The 24,594-nt window shown below is 33.3% G+C and overlaps 1 protein-coding gene across 2 annotated transcripts in view; it reads right to left on the bottom strand.

Annotated features, from left to right (window-relative positions):
- The window catches only part of LOC126852232 (voltage-dependent calcium channel subunit alpha-2/delta-3), a 77,129-nt gene that overhangs the window by 3,565 nt on the left and 48,970 nt on the right, over positions 1 to 24,594 (bottom strand). For both annotated transcript variants that reach the window (XM_050596802.1, XM_050596803.1), the window contains 5 exons: positions 20,596 to 20,700; positions 20,302 to 20,414; positions 13,526 to 13,662; positions 13,274 to 13,446; positions 142 to 347 (listed from right to left, as the gene is read on the bottom strand). In XM_050596802.1, the coding sequence (XP_050452759.1) occupies positions 142 to 347; positions 13,274 to 13,446; positions 13,526 to 13,662; positions 20,302 to 20,414; positions 20,596 to 20,700 (734 nt within the window). The remainder of the gene's footprint in view (positions 1 to 141; positions 348 to 13,273; positions 13,447 to 13,525; positions 13,663 to 20,301; positions 20,415 to 20,595; positions 20,701 to 24,594) is intronic.

Here is a 24,594-nt window from a genome sequence, read left to right as displayed (position 1 = left end):
TATCCGAGCGTTTTTCGAACAAATAAGGTTAAATGCCAAAAAAACATGTCTGTTTCGTATTCGGTGGGCCACTCTGTATATACTGAGAACACACAGATTTTATAAATGCAAAGATTTATAAATGCATTTATGAGATACTACCATCCAACGAATGCATTGCATTGTTAGCAAATGCCAATGTTGTTCGCCAGAAATCTTGAATATTGAGGCTTAAAACCAGAGTCCACAGAAAATTGCCAAATGCCGCCGCTGTTTTTATAATAGAGTTAGATAAAGTTCGAGGCGCTGACGATTGATGAGATTCTTGAGGGTTACAAGTTCCTTGATAATCAATAACAGTTACTTTTCTGAAACATTGCATAAACAAAATACATTACCTCTATTTAAACAGATAAGAGCAATATTTTCAAATAGTATTAAATCTAGAGGTTCGAATTTTCTACTTCAAATTAAAATTGTTTTAAATCAAATGATTTAATAATAATCATAAAACAACACACACAATCACATTTAAATATATGATATATAAAAGTTTAACTAGGTCAAAAAAATACAAGAAAAGCGAAAGAGTTAAATAATCAGACTACATTTTTACATAGAGAATAGGAAGCGAGAAGTGATACCGGAAAAAGAATGACAGATAAATGATAAATTGTAGATAATAGATAATAAAAATTAGGAAATACAAGAAATAATTAGAAATACGTACAAAAATTTAGATTAAGAGAAAGAAAGGACAGGTTGCAGAGAATAGAGCAGAGAATAGAAAAAAGCAACATCGATGAAAAAGATAAATTCAGTATTAAAAAAAAATGTCGATGGTGCTGAAGAGAAAAACAGAGTGTCTACTCAAATTTTGTAAAAAGATTCCCTGAGAGTCTAAATATTTTTGTTCAAAATTATGGTAAGAAAATATTTTAAAGAAGTTTTGGAGTAACTTTTTAAAATAAGTTTTTTTATTGTACGCATTTTCTAATAATATGTGTTTTTCACTCATATAAATAAAAAACAGAGAGTAAACTTAAGTTTCAAGTACTAGTTTTGTAAATGCAGTGAAAGAAATTGAATAACTTCCATATAACGTTTTCATTTTTTATTGCTAAAAATTACACTAAAGAGTATTGCATATTCAATATTTTGTTAGGACAAAGATTATACACATTATACATAAACAAGTATAAAATATATGTATATTTATAATATACTTTAAACGTATAATTAATTTAGTTTGCCGACTGTTTACAGTATAAGAGTAAAATTATCAGACAGAGAATTTTTTTTTAAATTTCCCAAATCCTAATAAAAATTACATGAGAATTTTTTGATTTTTTCAGGTACAAAAAGGAATCCCTGAGAATATTTTAGGTTTTCCATGCTTTTCCAGAGAATAGACACTCTGGAAAAAAATGAATATGGAGAGCTGAATAAAATTGAAAAAAAATGTATGACAGAAAATGGAAGAGTAACAAAAAAAGGAAAAACAGAAAAGCGAAAAGACAAAGAACAATTAGATTAAATAAATATTATAAATTTTATAAAGAAAAAAAAAGAGAAAACAAAAATGGAGATTAAGGAATTGTGCACATGTTTTAAAAAAGTGATAAGTGATAAAACGGAAAGAAATCTAGCTACACTGAAAGAAAGAGAATGCAAAAGAAAATGAGACCGAGAAATAGAGGAAAGCACACATGGAGAATAAAACCTCGGAATTAAGTTACTATAAAGTCAATTAAATGATATAAAGGCGGAAAATGAAAGCAAGATAGAAAGAAACAAGAAAATTATGAAATATTAAAACTGGAAAAGACTATGAAGATGAGAAGAAAATAAGAAAAAAAAGAAAAAGAACTCGCAAAAAGAATAGAGAAATTAAGAGAAATAGTAAATAGAAACGCAAATGAGAAAAAATGAAAAAGAAATTAAAAAGAGAAAAGAAGGATCTCTCTCTCTCTCTCTCTCTCTCTCTCTCACTTCCTCTCTTTTTCTCCTAAATAAATAAAAGAGAAAAAGGAAACAGAAGGAAATTAGAAAAAAAGGAAGATGGAACAATTAAAAGATGAAAAAAAATAATAATTAGGGGTAAATATGCATATTAGATTACACTTCACCGATGACTTTGACATATGTTGTCAAGGACATGACCCTGAGTAACTTCTCCTTATAAATTAATCGCCGGTCTCTTATAGTTTTTGAGATATTTAATGTTAAATTTTTACATTTTTAATGTATTTTCGGCAATTATTTAAAAAAGCATCTTGATGGTCAGAACGACCTTGATATTAACACATGTTGTCGAGATCATGATCCTGAGTAACATAAAAAAAATTTTAAGTTTTAGCCGTCGATCATTGTTCATTAAAAAGTTATTAACAAAAAAGTTTGAAATATATTAAAATACATGTATGGATAGGAAGTACGCGCGCACGCACTCGACCCCCCCCCTCCCTATACATACACGCACATACACACACACACACACACAAACACACGATGGAGGGGGAGTGCAAGGGGGCCTTTGGTCCCTCTCCCGCCTCCATCCCAACGGTAGACAAGGTGGCCCTCGCTTTACAACTTACAAAGTACATGCTACATTGTAATCAAGGTCCACTCTGATCACCGATGGGAGAGGAGCCGAAGGCTCTCTTGCATCCCACCGTGTGTGTGTGTGTGTGTGTGTGTGTTTGTTAGTGTGTGGGTGTGTGTGTGCGCGCATGTACTTTGGTATATTTCAAACTTTTTTGTTAATAACTTTTTAATGAACAATGACCGACGGCTAAAACTTTTTGAATGTTGTTCAGAGTCATGACTTTCACAACATATGTCAATAGCAAGGTCGTTCTGACCATCAAACTGCTCCTCTAAAAATAAATAATTGCCGAAAATACCTACTATTAAAACTGTAAAACTTTAACATTAAATATCTCAAAAACTATAAGAGACCGCCAATTAATTTATAAAGAAAAGTTACTTAGGGTCATGTCCTTGACAACGTATGTTAAGATTAAAGTCATCGGTGAGGTGTAACCTAATATCCATATTTACCATAATTAAGAATGAAAATATATGCATGCAAAAGAAAAAAGAATGGGGATACTGAAAATATTGAGAAAAGGATTAGTTATAGAAAAACAGATGAACAAATAAAAAAAAATGTATAAATTGGAAACTTCACATTACTTCCTCTTTTGTTTTCTTTCCTCCATAATATAATAATCCATAATAATAATCGTAATTACAAATACGTTCGCACGAGATGACATTTCGTTTCTTCAAAATTTCATAAAAAATGAACCCTTTCACCAATTCTCATCAAATTTAATACCAACTATTTTTATCTTATTCATATAAAAATATTTAGCCCAATATCTCAAACTTTTCGAAAGTTAGAGCAATTACACTCTTTTCTAGAAAAATTCAAAATTTTATAAAAAAATTAATTCTTTCATCAATTCTCATCAAATTCAATATCAACCATCCCTTAATGATACTCTATTCATGTAAAAAAATTAGTTCGATATCTCAAAATTTATGGAAATTAGAGCAACTACGCCCTTTTGTGCATATATACACATATGGACATTTTGTAAAAATGTGATTTTTTAACGTTTTAGAACTTTCTAAACACATTGGCATCAAAAATTGAAAAAAAAAATTATAAAAATAAAGCTTCTTTTAATAAAAAAGATTAAAGTTTTAGAAACAAAAAATAGAGAAGTGTTAAAAATATGAAAAAAACGAATGAAGAAATGAAACAAAAGGTAATGAAAGAAAAAGATAAATTTATAGAAAAAAAAATTATAATAGATTAGGATTTTTTTAATGATGAAGAAAAAGAAATTGATGCAGAGAAAAAAAGCAGAAAGAGCTATAAAAGAAAGGAGAGAAAAAAAGAGAATATAGAGGGGATATAAAAAATTAAGTGAGATAAAGAATGGAATATAAAAAATTATAAATATAAACTAGTTCATATAAATAGTGCGAAGAACAGATTTTGAAAAAAAAAAGATTTTCAGAATTAAAAAGAAAAAAGGAGTAAAAGAAGCAGAATAATAAACAAATAAAATAACTGACAATGAAAAGTAAATGGAAATAAAGAAAAGGTAGATATAAAGATATTCATTTTAGATATGATTAAAATTAAGAAAAACAAATAAGAATTTCTGGGAATATATATAAAAAAAAAACCCTGTACACACACTTCTTATATGGAAAATAGCTGCCCGTAGATTTTGTTCAAACTTTAGGATTTTAGTTCATATGATGCTGAGCAAAAATTTTGATAGACACAACAGTCTAGAAACTAACTCGTTTAGTCTGCAAATTTTAACAGTCAAATATCTCAAGATTCACGTTGAGCTGTTCGGAATATGAATCTCATTTAGAACTTTGCAACTACTTATTCATAGAGTTCAAATAACTGTCATCATTACTAATAACTGTCTAATCATTACTAATAACTTGTTGAAATTTGCAAAAAGCTATAAATACGATAATTTTTGCAAAAAATATGTTAAAAATCATCAACTTTTAACGTTCTTTGCAGGCTAAACTATAGCTTCTAGAGAATTGTACCCATCAAAATTTTTGCTCAGCGTCACATAAACTACAAAATTCCAAATTTGAACAAAATTCACCGGGAGTCATTCCTCATAAGGAGTGTGCGGTAATAAGGGGGGTGCTTTGATTTTACTAGAATGATGGAGATATAAGTGTAGAAGAAACAGTAGAAAATTTTGCAACATAATGTGCTGAAAAAAATTATAAACATATATAGCAGATGAAAGGAGAACAGAGGAGAGAGAGAGATGGGAGGGAGAAGGAGAGGAGAAGAGAGAAAGATGGACGATGAAGTGAAGAGAAATACATGGAGAAGACATAAACGAAGAAATTGGCAAATGGATAAAATGAAGAAAAAGTCTGCGAGAAAGTAGTATATAGAAAGTAAATAGTCTACCGTGTAAAGTGTGATGGTATATAGCAAAAATGTAATAAAAAAAATTATAAAAAGAACATCTATTCAAATTTTGTAAAAATATTCTCTGAAAATTCCTCGATCTTCCATATATTTTAATTGTAAGTACATTTCAAATTTTGCAGATATTCATTATGAGATTTAAAATAACTTGTTTAGATTTCTTCACAAATATAATATATAAAATAACAATTATTATGAATTACTTCTCAATTCAGAGTGCACAGGGTATGAGCTATAAGTATACTTGGGTTACTTCTGGCAGGCGCTCCCATATCAGGGGACCAATGTGGCAATAGCAAAGTCTTGTCAGGGACTGATAAGGTTTGGCAGTAATCAGACATAACTAAATAGATCTGGATATCAGGATAACGCAGGCGTAGAAGAATCTTCTTCACTACATTAGGGTACATCGGGTTCATTTCCTAGTTGCTTGAATTTATTTTATGAAAATAAATTGTACGAAAACCTCAAAATATAGATCGAATTTTTTTTAAAAAATTAGAAGATAAGAGGCTTCAATGCAAAAAAAAAGTAGAGCTCGTCCAAAAATTCGACAATATGGAACTGATGTTGCCATCATTAATGAAAATCAAGAGAAAAGATCAGGGCTATATCACTTTTGATAATAACCACTTATTTATATTTAGTGGAGTAACCATATAAGAAAGAGCACAGAGCGGAGTGGCATTTCTGATCCACAATCATCTCAAAGAAGCCATCATAAGCTTTCGTCAATGATAAGATGCTAACGTTGCTGAATCTGCAATTCGCACCTAATCAATCCTAAAGACCTTAATGATTGCTTATAGCTCCATGGATGCAATTGAAAAACTTAAAAACTAGTCCCACAAGAAGTTACAGAAGATTATTGATGATTCTAAAGAACGTGTAATTATGTTAGGAGATTTCAACAGCAGGGTTAGCCTGCGGCAAGATAAATATCAAATTCTGAGAGAGCCCTATGGAGAACCTTCGTTTAATAATGGGTCCTGAAATTTCTAGAATTTTGCATATCCAACAATCTTGCAATAACAAATACCCTTTTCGTCTCCAAATTGATATAGTAAATCAATATATCTAGACAAAAACCTTTCAGGAAAGAACAAATCATAGATCCACCATAGTCAATTTTTTCTCCAGAGAATCATCCCCAAAGTTTTAAATGTACATATTTTTCATAAAAATTGACAGCGACCATCACCTACAAATTGCAAAGCTGGAATTTTTACAGGATATCTAAACCCTAGAAGGTATTCCAAACTTAAAATCAAGAGCCTCAAACTCCGCAAGGTGCCTATTCCCAAGAAACATTCCAGATCAAAATAAGGAAGATCTCAGCATAGGGTTTTTAGTGCAAATGAGGATCTTGAAACTTTGTGGGTTGGCTACAAAAAAACAATTTTTCAAGCAATTAGAAAAATATCTGGTGAGCTCAAAATCGGCGGCTGCAAGAGAAGAACAGTTTAATGGAATAATGATTTGAAAGCTGAAATAAGCCATAAGAAGATTTTGGAAAAGTATCTTGTTGGTAAATAAACAATACATAGCATACAAGATTAAAAAAAATCAAGATAAAACAGCTGATCAAGGCAGCAAAAGAACAAAACTGGACTGAGTTTGACAAAAAAAAAATGGAAATAGACTATAAAAAAAAAAACTCTAAACGTTTCTACAAAACTTTAAAGAACCTACGAAAAAAATTGAATGTCCTCTATTTTCTATAGAAATTTGTCAAAGGCAAGAGTGGCAACTTATTAAAACAAGATTCAATGATATTGGCAAAGATAGAAGAAGCAAGCTCCTTTGAAGAGCTCAACAAAAGAGTGGATGCTTTGATGAAGTCAGAATAATGAGCTGAAAACAAATAGACTATGACAACAATATTGCTAATCACTGCTATGGAACTGTGAACGGCGATTCAAAAGATGAAAATCGACAAGGCGGCAGAATGTGACGATATCGGAAATTATTAAATATCTTTGGGAAATAAAAGATATTATGTTCTTAAAAGTTGTAAATCTGATATAGAGGACAAAGAATATTTCTGAGAATTAGAATGTGAAAAATCACAAAAGTTTCTCTTTGCTATTGGTGCCTGGGAAAGTTTACTCCTGGAATCCTGGAATTTAGACTTAGGATGATAAAGGGCGATAGTGAAGCACAACGGAAAAAAACTAGTATAGCGTCAGATCAGAAATGTTCAAGATTTAGAAAAAAGAGTTCTGGAGAACTCTTGAGGAAAAGAAAGTACCTTAGAAAAGAGTTAATGCGAGCAACTTAAAGTATAAAAAAAATAAGAATAAGAACAGCCTTGAATCTCTGACATCTTCCTTGTTATACAGAGAGCAAGACAAGAGTGCAATTTAAGACCTCTCTTATTTATAACTCTGATAAACTAAAGAATACACTTCAGGAGCTAAAAAATTCAAATTTGGTAACTACAAGATAAAGCCAATATATTTCTCTGAGTTCTTTGCCGATGATGTGATAATTGCTGCCGATTCCTGTGAAAAACTATAGTTCAATCTCAAAGTGCTGGCTGGGGTACTAACAAGAAAACAGCTCAAAATTAAAGTTGAAAAGACAAAGACAATGACAGTAGGATGTTCCTCCTCCACCCACCAGGTGACATTGTTTGTTTTGAGTGTTTCAAACAAATAAGTTGCTTTAAATATTTGGGCATTTTTGTCAGCGCTGGAAAAGTAGGGATATTGATGAACGATCGCAGCGAGTCGTTTCTTCTTCAGATAGGACTTTCGTAATAAAAAAAAAGTCAGCAAAAAGACAAAAATCGCAATCTACAAGTCAAAATTTATTTCAACTTATGGCTCGGATTTTTAATGCCTAACTGGAAGGCAAAAGAGTAGGCAGCAAGCACTGGAGAAGAGATGTAATGATGCACCCCTTCCCATCGTTACTATGTCCGGCACATGCTGATCCGCCGGAAGTCTGCCACCTGTCAAATACTGGACAAGAACAGAGACTTTTAGCATTCTTTTTAATCATCGTTAAATCAAACTGTTGTACGGCCGTTACACGGCTGCCATTAAACATTTTTGGCTCGCACCGAAAAACCGAATAGCGCCGAGCGCTTCTGAATAGCGCCAAGCACCATCCGCCGAAACGCCACGCTATTTCCTCCACCGTCAGAAAACAATGCGATTACTGTTAATTATCCGATATAAAAAGACTGTCGAATTACAACTTAGTACCATGCCGGTACCTGAATCCGCTCAAACAGTACGTACGAGAATTACCAGAGACCGAGTCTCTAAGTAACGAATGGAAAGATGAGTTCGTAGTCTCCGCTAAGCATTCTCAACATTCGATTATGAATCCTTTCAATATGATCGCACAGTGTTACGTCCGCGCGTCGACTTCGAGTTTTATCGAATCGCGCACGTCACAATCCGCACACACACGCTCCGCGTCGTAAATAATAACACTTATTATAAATAACAGAAGGAACTTTAATATAAGAACAGAACACAGAACACACAAAACAGAACAGATAAACTCAATACAAAAAGAGAACGGGATCAATCGCGGAAACGTCTGCACGGAATCGAATCCGCCGCGAGACTAAGATGGCGACTTAAAACATTCAAATGTCAGCCGTTGTTATAAACATCTCCCTTAGCGACGCGTCAAGGAATCATCTCCCGAAGACGGTACAGCACACCAGCGCAGGAACAGACAAACAGAAGGCGGACGTAACACAGAACGAGAGCGAAATGTTCATCGTTATCCTCGAGAATACTAAAGCTTATAACCTAACATCCGATTGTGCGACTTACCGAACCGGATATGAAATAACAAGTTTGCTACCTCGCTGAGTTTTCTCGATTCCGCCGGCCGTTCTAGCTCCGCGCACGAAACAGAAACGGAGATTTCTCCATTTCAATCGAGATTACCCATTCCAATCGAGATTTTCGGACGCATCCCCGAACATCTGAGAATACACGCCGCATCACGATCCATCGCATAGTACACGCTACAAAGAACGGCATCGCCGTTCACGACCTTAGCGCGCCGAACAATCACTGCTGCTTTATATCAGGCGTTTTATTACACGACAAGCTCGCTCGCCCGTGCCTATTATAATTCGCGCCGAATAATCGTCGCTGCTTTATCTAAACTGTGTGCTTTATTTAAACTGCAAGATCACTCACCAATGCATATTGTAACGCATGCCAAATAAATCGTCTTTATATATTTCTATGCGATTTATTATATCCACGGAAGCGCCTGCACATATCTCGAAATGCGTCGAATAAGCACCGCGTCTTTATCTCTCGATCCTGTGCGCACGATTATAATTGCTGCATCGCCACTCGCGCATATCATCACACGCACGGATTAACCGCCGCGCCAACTCTTAACATTTGCGCGCCAGAATATCCGCCGCCTTCCGTAACTTACTGACTATTGTCGAAAGAGGCAAATAAAAGACTTCGAAAGCAATTTAGAACCATGTTTCTTTCTCGACTTTTCATCCTGATCTCAATTGCGTTAACCGCTCGTGAAGCCGGCTGTTACAGAGATTTTTACGCAGGGTAGAGGAAAAGACAAGATGGAACATTCGGAACCAGTCCATCCGCTCAATTTTAAAAGATACCACTGATCATCATAATTCAGCAGAACCAACTATGCTGGTTAGGGCACCTTATGAGGATGCCACAGGGAAATACAGCTAAGGCAGCATATAAAGCATGGCCAGAAGAATGTCGGTCCCAAGGACAACCTTGTCGAAAATGGACAGATGATGTCGCGGCGCAGAGGACTTACTCTTGCTGAAGAAGCTTGGCTGTCAGTTAACGGAGATAATAAATGGAGCTCTTTCAGATGACAAATGAAGATCTTTCACTCTCGATATCGCAGATATCAAAGAAAAAGATGAATTAAATAAAAAAGATAATAAAAATAAATATTACTCGAATCCCAAGATATTACTTAATTATTATATTTGATCTAGAAGTACAATTTCCTATTTATTTCCTCTAATTATGAAATTTCTCCATACGTATTTTCACAAACATTAATATCACATCCCTTTTATATCACATTAGGTAGGTAAAATAATGACGATAAAACATACGCAAATATGTGTGAAGTTGGTACCGCACTTTTTGAATTTTGTATTTTTTCTTAATCATTCTTATTATGCTATGTTGTTTGTGCCAATTTGTGCCGCAAATTGTAGCTCAATAACATAAAGCATTTTTTATAAAAGAAATGAAATTTTTGTCAAATTTTGAATTTTGAATAACTGTACTATATTGTACTACATTTGTGCTGATTATGCCATCAAAAAATAAACAATAAAATAAAAAATAACAAGAAACGATTATATTGGCTCCGCGAATAAGCTCAAATTTTTTTCTTAAAATTGGCACCTTGTTGTATTGTGCCGTTGGAAAAATTTCAATATCTCATTTTGTTTCACTAAAAAAAAAATTCACAACAAAGGTAAAAAAACATATATAAATCATACTGCCGTGCAAATATATAATAGAATTTTTGCAAGTTGTTTTGTATTTTTTTACTATGTTAAATATAAAGTAAAAGCAAGAAATGAAAATTTTGATAAGCTTAAGAATTGATAAAAATTCGTGAAAAAGTGTTGGAAGTAAATAAAAAATTTAACATTTTCGAATTTTTTTAGTTGTGCGGGATTGTGCTAAAGTGCTCATTTGACATGAGTTGTTCATAATAATTTAATTAATTCTGAAGTTAATCTTTTTTTTTATGCACGTGTTTCATAGATTTTAAATAGCACAACTCAGCACAACTTGCAAAATTTGATTATCTGTTGTTCGCAAGTTATATGAGTTTGAAAGTTTTTATTCCTAAAAATTTGTAACATTTGATTTCTAACTTTGTCTGAACTGCGAAATCTAGCGATCTAAGGAAATTTAAAAAGTTATTGTACTCTAACACAATCCGGCACAACTAAAAAAATTCAAAAATATCAAATTTTTTATTGAATTCCACCCATTTTTCATGAATTTTTGTCAACCCTTAAAATTATCAAGATTTTTATTTATATAAGATTTTATTTTTTGCTTTTATTTTATATTTAACATAGTAAAAAAGTACAACATGCAGAAATTTATATTTGCACTACATGATTTATGTTTTTTTTTTATTTTTGTTGTGAATTTGTAGTGAATTTTTTTATAGTGGAAATAGAATGAGATATTGAAATTTTTCCAACGACATAATTTGATGCCAATTTAGGAAAAAACTTAAACTTTATTGCGAAATAGTACGGAGCAAGTGAGTATTTGTTTTTTGTTATTTTTTATAATATTGTTTAATATTATAAAATTTTTTGTTTAATATTATATTATTGTTCTGTTTGTGGCACAAATCAGCACAAATGTAATACAATATAGTACAATTATTCAAAATTTGAAAAATGCGGGGCTGGCAAAAATTTAGTTTTTTCATTTTTTATAAAAAATGCTTCACGTTATTGAGCTGTGTTTTGCGACACAAACAACACAATGCAGCACAATTGAGAAAAATACAAAATTCAAAAAGTGCTGAGCCAACTTCACACACGTTATGCGCGGACGACATCTCTATGCATAACTATATTCAGCAAAGACACGGCGATTGGACAATTCGTATTGTGATGAGAGAATCATTTAATTTCCGTTTTTCAAGAATTTTCTAGTTTTATCCAAGCGAGTAAAAATTATAAAAATTCTTCTGTTTATATTAAACTTAATCTCATTCCTATTTAACAGTATAAAACTTTTTGTTCTGCTCTATATTTCGGAAAACCGAGATTATAATATTGCTGTAATTTTCCATAATATATAAACATTATGCAATCTTGTCATATTTTGCAATTTCTTAATAAAATATTTATGCTAAATAGTTACTTCTTCATAACAGATTAATATTACCAAAATGAATTATATAAAAGAAGAAGACAAAAAGATGATGAATTTAATATTTGAAAAAATCGCAAATTTAAAAAAATTTGTATCTATTTATATAGTTTTATCAATTTTATTAAATAGTAAGCATAAATTTATCAAATTAGAAAAAAATAATTACCTTTCTATTATTACAAATATTTAAAAAAAGACATATTTTAAGTCCGACAATTTACTTTCTTTTTTCTAATCATTTATGATTCTATGTCAAGATAAACATAATTTTACAAAATCCTCTGTATGTCTTTCTCAATGTTCGAGGAAGAAAGAGTGAATAATTAAAAAATAAAGTTTTTAATAAAATTACATGTAAAAATATATAAAAAAAAAAAATTTATTGTTATATATTATTAAAAAGATTAAAATAAATGAAAAACATTAAATTGTTTAGTTTGCAGAAATTTACAGAAAATTGTTCATTATATATACAGGATGTCCCAGAGCACTTGTGACAACGCTCGTGAGCAAGTAGGTGCTCTACTTACTGTGCTAGTAAACTGAACAGGAAGTCCATTTTTTGATCTAAGCTTTCTTTTCGTTGTTATACGATGTTAAAGTTAGCTAATCAGCTTCTATCTATATAGTAGAAAACCGTCTCATTATTCCGACCTCCGACATACCTCCTTTGTTTTCCATTGTAGACAGGCTGATTACCTAACTTTAACATCGTATAACAACGAAAAGAAAACTCAGATCAAAAAATGGTAAAGGACTTTTCTGTCCAGTTTATTGTGTTCTACCTGCTCACGAACGTTGTTACAGGTGCTCTAGGACATCCTGTGTATATATATATATATATATATATATATATATATATATATATATATATATATATATATACAGGATGTTCGGTGTTAATCGCATCACCCGTCGTGTGCAGGTAGAGCAGGCAAAGCTGAGAAGAAAAGTCCTGTACTATTTTTTTCGATAACGCTTAATAAAAGAGTTATTATTGTGTGAAGTCTGGCAATTCAGCGCCGACCTTTAGCTGGACGCACATCAATGAGTCGCCTGTCATGTGTGCGTGAGCGCTCAGCTATTTGCAGCGTCTCACTGACGTGCGTCTGGCTAAAGATCGGCGATGATTGGTCAGACTTTGCTCAATAATAACTCTCTTATTAAGTGTTATAAAAAAAATGGTACAGGACTTTTCTCCTCAGTTTTATCTGCTTTATCTGCATACGACGGATGATGCGATTGACGCCAGACACCCTGTATATATATATATATATATATATATATATATATATATAAAGCACAATTCAAGGCTATAAACAGTTTTATGATATTCTATATATATATATATATATATATATATATATATATATATATATATATATCGTATTACCTGTATATTCTATCTTGTACTAAAGAATCCATTATTGTCCCATCTATTTCGCCGAAAAACTTTCCAGTATGCTCGTGACGTTCGCTTATAATAATAAATCCGTTATTATCTAAAATGTAACAGTCGAGCTCTTCCGACGCACAATTCTTTTTACATCCTGTCATACCGGTGCACTAAGAATAGAACGCTCAAAATGAATGTATCACGCATATGTATAATTATGTGAAAAACAAAAATTTTGCATCAATTTACCGTAGAAGTGATATTGACAAAATGAGTTGCCAAAGACGAATGTTGAAATTGCAAGCCTACTACTGCCGCCGGAGCTTTATGACTTCTCCCGATGTATATAGCATGAGTGGCGGTGACAAGCGGATCGGCCGTTTCAGCTGATAATTAAAAAAATAATTAAAGAAATAACAATAATTAAAAATAATTCTTTTATATTGTGTATATATATATATATATATATATATATATATATATATATATATATATACAGGGTGTTTCGGAACTTTTGACATCCGAAGTGTGAAGGTATTGGGCCAAACTGAGTCGAAAAGTCCTGTACCATTTTCCTCTATAAAAAGTTTCAGAAAGAAGTTATTATTGAGCAAAGTCTGAACTGACCTTTAACCGGACACAAAGACGTGAACCGCGCGCCTGATAGTGGTGCGCCACTGTAACAGCTGAACGCTTACGCACATTATCAGGCGCGCGGCTTACTAACGTGCGTCTGGCTAAAGATCGGCGATGATTGGCCAGACTTTACTCAATAACAACTCTTTTATGAAGCGTTATACAAAAAAAATGATACAGGACTTTTCGACTCAGATTGGCTCAATCTACCTTCACACTTCGGGTGTGTCAAAAATTTCGGGACACTGTATATATACTTGAAAAACAATATTTTGCGAAACTCACATAATAACATTTGCCAATTATATCTTGCAATGATACATGAAGTTTATTCGAAGATATAGTGCTTATAATTCCTTAATTTTATAATAATATTATTTTTTATCTATAATTATATATGATTATCTATAATTATATATGATTGATGAGAATGATCAAAAATAATTCTTATAAGCATAATCTTTTACCCAACATAACAATATAAAAATTGTTAATTATAATATTTGGATTAACGTAAACTGTATTCTATAAGTCTTTCTTTATCTTTTACAATTATTTTAATTTAAGCAATCATCAATATATAATAAAATATATTATGTAGAATATATCCCATCTCTCTAACTTAAGCATCTTAAATATCTCATTTTTTAATAATGCAAAAAAATGTTAGAGAAAAATAATATTTGTCTGGAAGGGGCAAATATAATATATAAATATATAAAAAAATTTTTGCTTATCATAATATATACAGAATGTCTCACAACCTTCGTATAATATATTATTAGCGTGTTCTAGAGGTAAATAGAGTCAAAAATTTTAATAAAAACAAAAAATTTGAGGTTGCAATAGTTTTTGAGTTATAAACAATCAAAGTTTGCCAATGATATCGCGTAAAACTCGCGCGCTCAGGTCCATACTATACTTACACACCTACCGATCTGTCATTACCATCAATGAAACTATTAGAACCATAGACATAGTATATCTAGACCTAGCATTTGCCTTTATTTAGGGAGTGGGGTAAAGGTTATGTAGAAAAGGATACACTCGGTTTCGTGCCCCTTGCGTTCTCCCTCGCTCGCACGTAGCATAGCGCTCTCTTTGGCTATACTATGCACGCGTGAGAAAGAACGCAAGGGGCACGAAGTTCTTTTCTATGCACCTTTACTCCCATTTCTCAACACTCAGTCTATTTTAGGTCCATGGTTAGAACTCTACTTTTGCATACGTGTCTTATACGACTGCAGCACCACCTCTAACGTTTCGTGGCTCCACCGTCCGTCTATACTTTCATTCACTTCCTGTACGAGAAAGCGTGATTCCCGAGTTTAAATTGTATAAAGGTATTTAAGTAATAATAATTTCGTGAAAGTCAAGAGTCGCTCGGAGACGTTAAGAGACCGAGGCCACAAATTCAAACAGTGCAAACATCAAAATGATTCACAAATTCTTTTCACCTCGTCGCGAAAAATCTTGTGTACTGCAGTTTTACTAATATGAATCTCATCTGCGATCATTTTGCACAAGACACGACGGTTAGTGAAAAGAAGTTTGCGAATCGTTTCGCATCGTTAAACTTTTGACGGAGTATCCCAATCTCTCATCGTCTCCGAGTGACTCTCGGTCTTCATGAAATCGTTCATATCACTTAAACATCTTTGTATTTAAACACTTTATATTTAAACATGAATCAATGAAAACACTTTTCATAATTCTAAATGTTTCTGTAGGAGTTTTGCCAAGTTTAGCGTGTTTATTATAATTACTGCTTGTTGTTCCATTGACACGAGAAATAAAGTAATAAATTTTAATTGCATGTTAACTACTTTAAATCGGCTATAAACAATTTTTTAAAAAAAGCGTACTTCTAAGAAATGACATTATAAGTTTCCATACTAGTCAAACAAATAACAGCACTTATACGATATATAAAAAATCAGTTTCTCTTTTTTCCGTACTGAGAATGTATAATAATAGTAATAATATTTATAATTATTTTTATTAATATTATTATTATTATTATTTCTTTATTGGTCCCCTCAGGGTTTCAATTTACATCTACATTTACGATGATGACGTACTCGACTATTCCGACCGATCTCGCCGGACGTTCGGATCTCTTTCCGACCTCGCGATATTGCGCTATTTTGCCTGACGATGCCGAGATGATGACGCCTTTTGATCTATGTTTTTCTGATGATCTGAGATGCGAGATGCGCGTCGAGTGCCGATGATCTTTCGATCGGATCTCGCCGGATTGATCTTGTTCGCCGGATCTCGTGGATTTGCGCTGATTTTGATCTGATCGACTGACGCGCAAAGACGAAGATCCTGATCGATGTCGGACGATCGGATTGTCTGAAGACGATCGACTTTTCTGCCGACATCCTGATCCGAATGATCTGAAGCGATTTGTTCGATGCTGATTTCGAGTGATTTCGTGCGCTGATGCCGCGCCGATCTCGAGCTGGACTGCAAGCCGAGTGAAAGCGACGCGTTTGATCCTGACGCAGGATTGCCGGATCGACGAAATGATGATTCGCGATTTTGTTTTTGATTCAAAGGATCTCTGATTTGATGTTTGATGCCGATTGATCGGAGCTCGGAGTCGGATCTTTTGACGCGGATTGATCTGCCGGATGGATTTGACGCGATTTGATCTGCAAGATGCGCGACGATGCCGGATCTGGATTCTAGCGGATCTTGATCGCTGATTTCGACGCGGACTGGATCGATTGATCTCGGAATGATGATCTCGATCGAATGGATCTTCGGATCTTGATCGGATCGTCGATTCTGAACGATCTGTGATTTTCGTTCGACGATTTTTCGCGATGACGTAGATTTGATGGATTTCGATTTGCGATTGCGATGCGGATTTTCGAGTTTATCCGATTGATGATTCTTTGATATCTGACCTGACCTCGATCAGTAACGATGATGACGATTCTTTCCGTTCTGACCAGTGGATTTCGATGATCGAGTAGTTTGATCTCATTAGACTCACTTTCCTGGATATTTTTGATATTGTCGCGCAGATCTGATCTCGAGCTTTACGGATTCTTCGACGCCGGACCTCGATAGTATCTTTGACGACACGTGATCCTCGATGATCTTTTCCTGAAAGCATTTCGAAACGACATGATTGTCTCTGTCGATCTCCCCTCTGTCTCTCTCATCAATTCTTTCCATCCTAACCTCCAACTGCCAATATATCTTTCGCTCCTTCCAATTTCTTCATCTCCTGTCCGTCTTACTTCCCTCCATTCTCCTCAGATCTCTGCTCTCTGTTCTTCCTTCTCTTCTCCTCTAATCCCTTGCCATCCTCTTTGCACCTGCCCTCCAAGCCTTTTTTCCTCGAGCACCCTTATGACCAACCTCCTCCGCCGCCCATACCAGGCCAACTCCATTATTTTTATTAATATTTATATTGATAATATAATATTAATAGGTAAACCTGCATAAAAGGGGATCCTTCTCGTATGACTTTGACCTTGAAATATGTTATCAAGGTCATGACCCTGAACAACATACAAAAGGTTTTAGCCGTCGGTCATTATTAATTAAAAAGTTATTAACAAAAATGTTATGAAAAATATAGCAGTTATTTTGAGTATTAAAGGCATAAACTATTAATATGTATGTGGAAATAATATATGTATGAATGAAGAAAATCATTAGCAGTGAATCGTTGATATATTCAACAGTTTTTTTGTTAAAACAGAAAATAATTGATTGATTTAATGGTAAAACTGTGCACATTTTTGATGCGTGTACACACACACGGGGGGGTGCAAGGGGACCTTCGGTCCCCCTTCCGTACCCGCCACGCCGATAGGCAGGGTGGATCTTGCTTTACATGTAGCATGTATTTTGTAAGTTGTAAAGCTACATGCTACATTGTAAAGCAAGGTCTACCCTGCTTATCAACGGGGCGGGTGCGGAAGGGGGACGGCAAAACCCCTTGCACCCCCCACGTGTGCGTGTGTGTGTGTGTGTGTGTGCGCGCGCGCGCGTGCGTGTTTCCTGTCTATGCATGTACATTGGTATATTTCGAAAAATATGTGTATACCTCGAAAATCTGAAGCAAATGTATAAATACGAAAATGTATAAATACGAAATATATTGAAAATGATTCTTGTAATAATAATTCTGCAATAATAATTCTGTTTATATGTAAAGTGCTTGTTAGTAAAGCAAAAGTAAGCAGTATTATTGTGGCTGCTCACATATACACGATTCTATCTACATGGTATCAAAAATGTAAATTGTAACTTATATTAAATTTATAACTTATTTTGTTAATAACTTTTTAACGGATCGTGACCGCCATTTATTTCAAAGTCAAGATGATTCAGGACAATGACCTTGACAACATATATCAAGATCAAGATTGAGGGGGGTCCCCTTTTATGCAAGTTTACCAAAATAACTACTATATTTTTCATAACTTTTTTGTTAATAACTTTTTAATTAATAATGACCAACAATTAAAACCTTTTGTATATTGTTCAGGGTCATGACCTTGATAACATATGTCAAGGTCAAAGTCATACGAGGAGGGTTTTCTTTTATGCAGGTTTACCGAAGTGTGAAAATAAATTTAGCCAAATTGAAAAAAATGTCCTGTACCATTTTCTTCTATAATCTCTCTTAATAATTTCTCTTAATAAAAGAGTTATTATTGAGTAAAGTCTGACCAATCAACACCGACCTTTAGCCGGACACACGTTGGTGAGCCGTACTGGTAATGTGCGAGAGTGCAAGTACAAACGAAACGAAATGTGGTACAAACAAGTACAAACGAACCGAAAACAGCACTCGTTTACAGAATTGAAATATTTCTAAAAATGGCAAAGTTAACTTGTTTTCAAATCCTTGTTTTCAAAATCCAGTACTTTCGGCCCCGTAAGGGTACAAACAAAATGAAAAAAAGCACAAATGGGTACAAACAATGCTGAATCAAACTATATTAAGAACATTACGGTATCTTAAAGCTGACAATTTTTTAACCCTTATAACTTGCAACCCTTTTGAATACAAACGAAATCAAAAACGATACAAACGGGTACAAATAATGCGTAATCGAATGCGTATTTAAAAAATTCATTTTCTTAAAGTGTCAAGATCACATAAGTAAATGACAACGGTTACGTACGACGGTTACAGTATATAACGATGGATTCTCGCGTGCTAGCAGCCACACACCAATGAATTGTCCCTTTTTACTGCGCGCTAATACTCGCACGCATTAGCCGATTTTTTTAAATTAATTTCTTGCTAATTATTGCAAAAATCGCAAAATGGGAAGTTCCTTCTAAGTTTTATCTGCTCTACCTGCACACGATGGGTGATGCGATTGACTCCGGACACCCTGTATACATGTATATATACACAATATACAGGATATATACAGAATATCTGATAATAATTGCCCCAACCGTAATGTGCAGATAGAGCGGATTAAACCAAACAAGAAAGTCCTTTACCATTATTCTATAACATTTAATAAAGAAATTATTACTGAGTAATGTCTGGCCAATCAGATCAACCCTTAGTCGGACGCACGTCAATGAGTCGCGCGGCTAGTAGTGGTGCGCTGCCGTAGCGGTGGAGCGCTTTCGCATACTACCACGCGCGCCGCTCATCGACGTGCGTCCAGTTAAGGATTGACGTTGATTGACCAGATTTTATTCAATAATAATTCCTTTTTTAAGTTTTATACAAAAAAAAAATAATAAATGATTTTCCTGCTTGGTTTAATTTGGTCTATCTGCACATTACAGATGTGATGATTATCAGGCACTCTATATATACAGTCCGGCAAAGATTGTGCCAATGCTCGTGAGTGGATAGAACTGAACAGAAAAGTCTTTTACCATTTTGCAATTTTCGCAATAATTATTGAAGTATTATTTAAAAGGAATTGGGGAATGAATACATGTTTCGCACGGTTATCACGCGGCTAGATCATGGAACGCTCTAGGCGTGACAGCGGCAGCTTTATCGCACGACAACAAAAAGTTTGATTTCGCACATATCCTTCTTGCCGCGCGATAGCCGCGCAAAACGCGTGTTCATTCGCCAATACAAAAATTGGCGCTAATTGACTAGATTTTACTCAATAATAACTCCTTTATTAAGCATTATGGAAAAAAATGGTACAGGATTTTTCTTTTCAGTTTGACTCGATCTATTTTAACACTTTGAGTGTGTCAAAAATTAGCGGACACCCTGTATATACATATATGCCCTTTCCAAACAAATATTGATGTTTTCCTTTAATATTTTATTTTGTATTATAAAAAAACAAGTGAAATATTCAAGGTGACATTTTTTATACATTTTGTCTGTTATACATATATTAACGTAAAATAGGCATATTTACCTGCATCAAATGGTACGCTGAAAACGAAACTTTCTGGCTCTATAGAATGTTGATCTACTGCACGTTTGTACCACGATGAATCCATAGCTCTCGCATTCTTTTCCGCGAATCGCCTGCATTTAAATCGTCAGAAAGCCGACCATATTTAATTAATTATGTCGATTTAGTTAACTGCCATTCTAATAACTGCCGTTTTCCAAATTTTAAATCAATAATTTAAAATATTGTTTTATCTATGCAATTCTTAACTATATTTATCCAATATTATTTTTATATTGTTAAAAATAAGCTCACGATTCATCAGTGCTGTCATCGTTTTGCTGATGTTCATGCCATCTCAGGAGTCCACTTCTGGTTGCGATGAAACTTCTAGTGACGCCAAATCTACCCTTGCCTTGACTGCAATTGTACATAATAAGCTATAGTAAATAGAAAATAGCTATAGAAAATAACTATAGAAAATAATTTTAGTAAATTAACAAATATACCACCGCGATAGACGCAATTATTTGCATGTCCAAAAGCCGAATATCAAGTCAAACCAATCGTTTTAATTGTTGTTTCTGAAGTCATTTTACAGCTACAGTTCGATAAATATTGATAAAAGAAAACCCAGCTCCGATAACTTTGACCTTGACATATGTCAAAATCATTATTCTGAGCGACCTCAAAAAAGTTTTAGCCACCTTTATTAATTATTAAAAAGTGAGCTAATAAAAATTTATGAAAATTGAGTTTTAAATAAACTGACACAAAAAAACGCGCGAGCGCGCGCATACACGCACAAGGCACACACACACACACAGAGAGAGAGAGAGAGAGAGAGAGAGAGAGAGAGAGAGAGAGAAAGAGAGAGAGAGAGAGAGAGAGAGAGAGACACACACACAATGAAAAATTTCATATTGAACACAGTTTATATGGATTTCTAAGTATACTATACACATATACTTAGTGAAACGTGCAACTCTTTATATAGTATGTTTAAAAATGTCAAAAATTAAAAAATGTATAAGCAAAAGAGAAATTTCATATGTGTTTGCAACATTTCCTATGAAATTCACTATGTATCAGTCAGTATTTAAATATAATATATCCTTGAGTACACATAAATTCTACATTAGATGTATATTTGTTTAAATAATTGCTTAAAGAAAAGGCTTCACCTCTCTCACTGAACTCTTACACCGAAAAATTCTCTAATCTAATTCAAACTTATTTCTGATTTTTGAAATTAAACCCATATGTGCATGCGTGCCTGTGTATATGTGTATATAAAGAAAGAAAGGAAGAGAGATTAAATACAAAAATTCAATATTAGATATAATTTTTATAAACATCATTATCTATATATTTTCTCCCTTTCACTCCCTCCTTCTTTCTTTCTCCTTCTTCCTCTCCCCCCTCCCCTTTTCACTCTCTCTCTCTCTCTCTCTCTTTTTCGCTTTCTCTCTCCCTCCCTCTCTCTCTTTTTCGCTCTCACTCTTCCTCGCTCTCTCTCTACGAAGACGTGTCAAACATCGCTCTATAAAAGTGATAACTTTTCAGTTAAATAGTAAAGAACGGTGGTAAAAAGTTATAGAAGTAATAGTTGCGAAGATAGCCATGAGTCTTATCTAGGGATATGTTAATTTGTGAACGTGAGAATTGCATTTCTTATATGCGACATCCAAGTTTGGTACAACAGGCGGACATTGAAGGTGGACAAAGTGCTGACGTGTGAAAATGGACGCAAAGGTGGCTATCTGTGCTAATGTTAACTGTTTCGATCAGTAATTATCGATATGGACGATGAATATGACGAATACCGAAGCTCGGCATGTAAGAAGGCAATAAAAAATCAAGTTGTGACATGCAAGGCGTATGATAAACTTTTTTACCATGCAGGATATGTAATTAAGCATAGAATATATGATAGAAATCACGAATTAATAACATGCCCTGGCCTATTTGAGAAATTTATTATCGATAACGATATACAAGCAGCTTTAAAAAAAAGCATTGACATCAGGAAGATCAACGGGGAGTACGACATCAAGTAGTGAAGACAGAATATCAGGCACGAGTGTATCTGTAGGTACTGAAGTACAAATAGATTGTTTATAAAAATAATGAAGGAAATAGAAGATGAAACAGTATGTAAAAAAGAGGCCAAGATAATAATTAAGGAAATAGCTCGAGAAGAATCAGAAAATATTAAATAAAAACTGGCAGAGTTGAAAAAAATAAAGCAAGTAGAAGCTTCAGGACCATCAGAAGGAGTACAAAAAAGCTGTAGTGAAGCAATTAAAGAGAAAAAAAAGAAAATATTATAATTGTCAAACCTAAAATGCAACAGGAAATTGAAGTTACTAATAGATTAATAAAAGAAAACATAGACATCAAGAATATGACTGTGGGAGTAACGAAGCTAAAAAAAGAAAGCAAAGGAACAATGATTCTAGATTGTGAGACTGGAGAAGAATTAGAGAAATTAAAGGCTACAGTACAAGCCAAGCCTGGCAAAATTTTTGAAGTTATTGAATCACCGCAGGTGAAATCTAAGATAAAAATTGCCAATATTGGCGAAGAAGAAATGAAGTTGAGTGAGGAAAATAGTTAAAAATCAACCGGAAAGAAGAGGTAAAGAAGGTTCTGTAATAATTGAAGCAGATGAAGAAATTCATGAAATAATGTTGAGCAAAAGAATATAGGACAGAGGAAGTGTCCTGTATATAATCATATTAATATTAAAAGATGTTTTAAACGCTAGGGTTATTATCATATTGCAAAGAAGTACAATTACACGAAATGAAACATGCCACAAATGTGCAGGAAATCACATCAGTGATTGAATGCACGGCAACAAAGAAATGTGTGAATTGTATGTTTAAGATTCAAACATATAATTTAAATATAAGTGATGAACATGACGCCCTTGATCCGAAGTGTCCGACATTTAAAAGGACGATATAAAAGGAGAAGAGGAGAGCCGGCTGAGAAGATAACTACAAGGTAATAACTACAGAAGTAATAACTACAGAAGGAAGAGAAACTAATATAGCATCAAATGTGAAGATAATGAATACTGCATAGAGATTGAATTGATTGTAGGGGTTGAAGACTTGTACTGCAAATAGCTGAAACAGCTAGTAAGATCGGGCAAATCTATCTCTCTTTCTTTTTCTATCTTTGTGCGACAATATTAATTGAGAATAATGCAATAGTATATTTACGAAAAAGTAAAAATGTATAATGCCTTACCAACTGAAATAAAATTATGTAAAAAAAAGTGAGTTGTTTAAGGAATATACTGTAATTAATGTAAATAATTAATGGAAATCAGATCTGTATTACAAATAGCTGAGAAAACTAATCAAGATCTCTCTTTCTCTCTCTCTCTCTCTCTCTCTCTCTCTCTCTCTCTCTCTCTCTCTCCCTCTTTTTCTCTTTCTCTTTTCTATCATCCCTCTTCCTTCCTCCCTCCATACACAGGAGAAAAAACTAAATCTCTCCCTTTTGCACATTCACTTATATATGCAAATATGCAGCAAATGTAAAATGTATACTCATTAGTTTATTACATTTTTAGATGTACAACTTTTGTATGTATGTGAGCGACAGTTAAAACTTTTTGAGAGATAATGAGGATGATGACCTTGATAACATCGGACTAGGATTTTTTTTTTGTCAATATTTATCCACAGTTCTTAAGCTGTCTTCAGTCATAAGTTGTTTGTTAAAATAAGAAATCAAGTACAAGATAAAACAAAAGTTACAAAACCGTCGATATATTCGAGATATTTATGCGATATTTAAGATTCTTTATATTTCTAAGAAAAATTATCAAGTTTGATATATTTAACATTTAGTAATTTTTGAATTTAATTAAAGACCACGATATATATTATTATTTATTATATAAAAGCGTACAAAACGCAGCATGTGTTTTGCTGGTACTAAATGTATTAAATATCACTGCATCAATAATTGTATAGAGTATCTCATGATGGTAAAATCGGAAAAAATCATTCCTCATTGAAAATTGATGCATATTGATATAAAATAAATAGTTGCAGTAATCATCTTTTCTTGGACTATATTTTTAAGATTGACTTAACACATTTAATTTCTAGCAATTAACTAACATGAAATTTTATAAACATAGTGATTCTATAATAAATATAGTAAATTTTATTATATCTTAATTGAAGGTTTCGTATAATATCTGAAATATTCATATAAATACATACAAATATGTAGGCAAGGGAGAGACTTTCACACTTGTTTACAGCCTCACATAAAGTGAAGTCCATA

Source organism: Cataglyphis hispanica, chromosome 10 (genome assembly GCF_021464435.1).
Source record: "Cataglyphis hispanica isolate Lineage 1 chromosome 10, ULB_Chis1_1.0, whole genome shotgun sequence".
Taxonomy (NCBI): domain Eukaryota; kingdom Metazoa; phylum Arthropoda; class Insecta; order Hymenoptera; family Formicidae; genus Cataglyphis; species Cataglyphis hispanica.
This window is presented reverse-complemented; position numbering and strand designations above follow the sequence as displayed.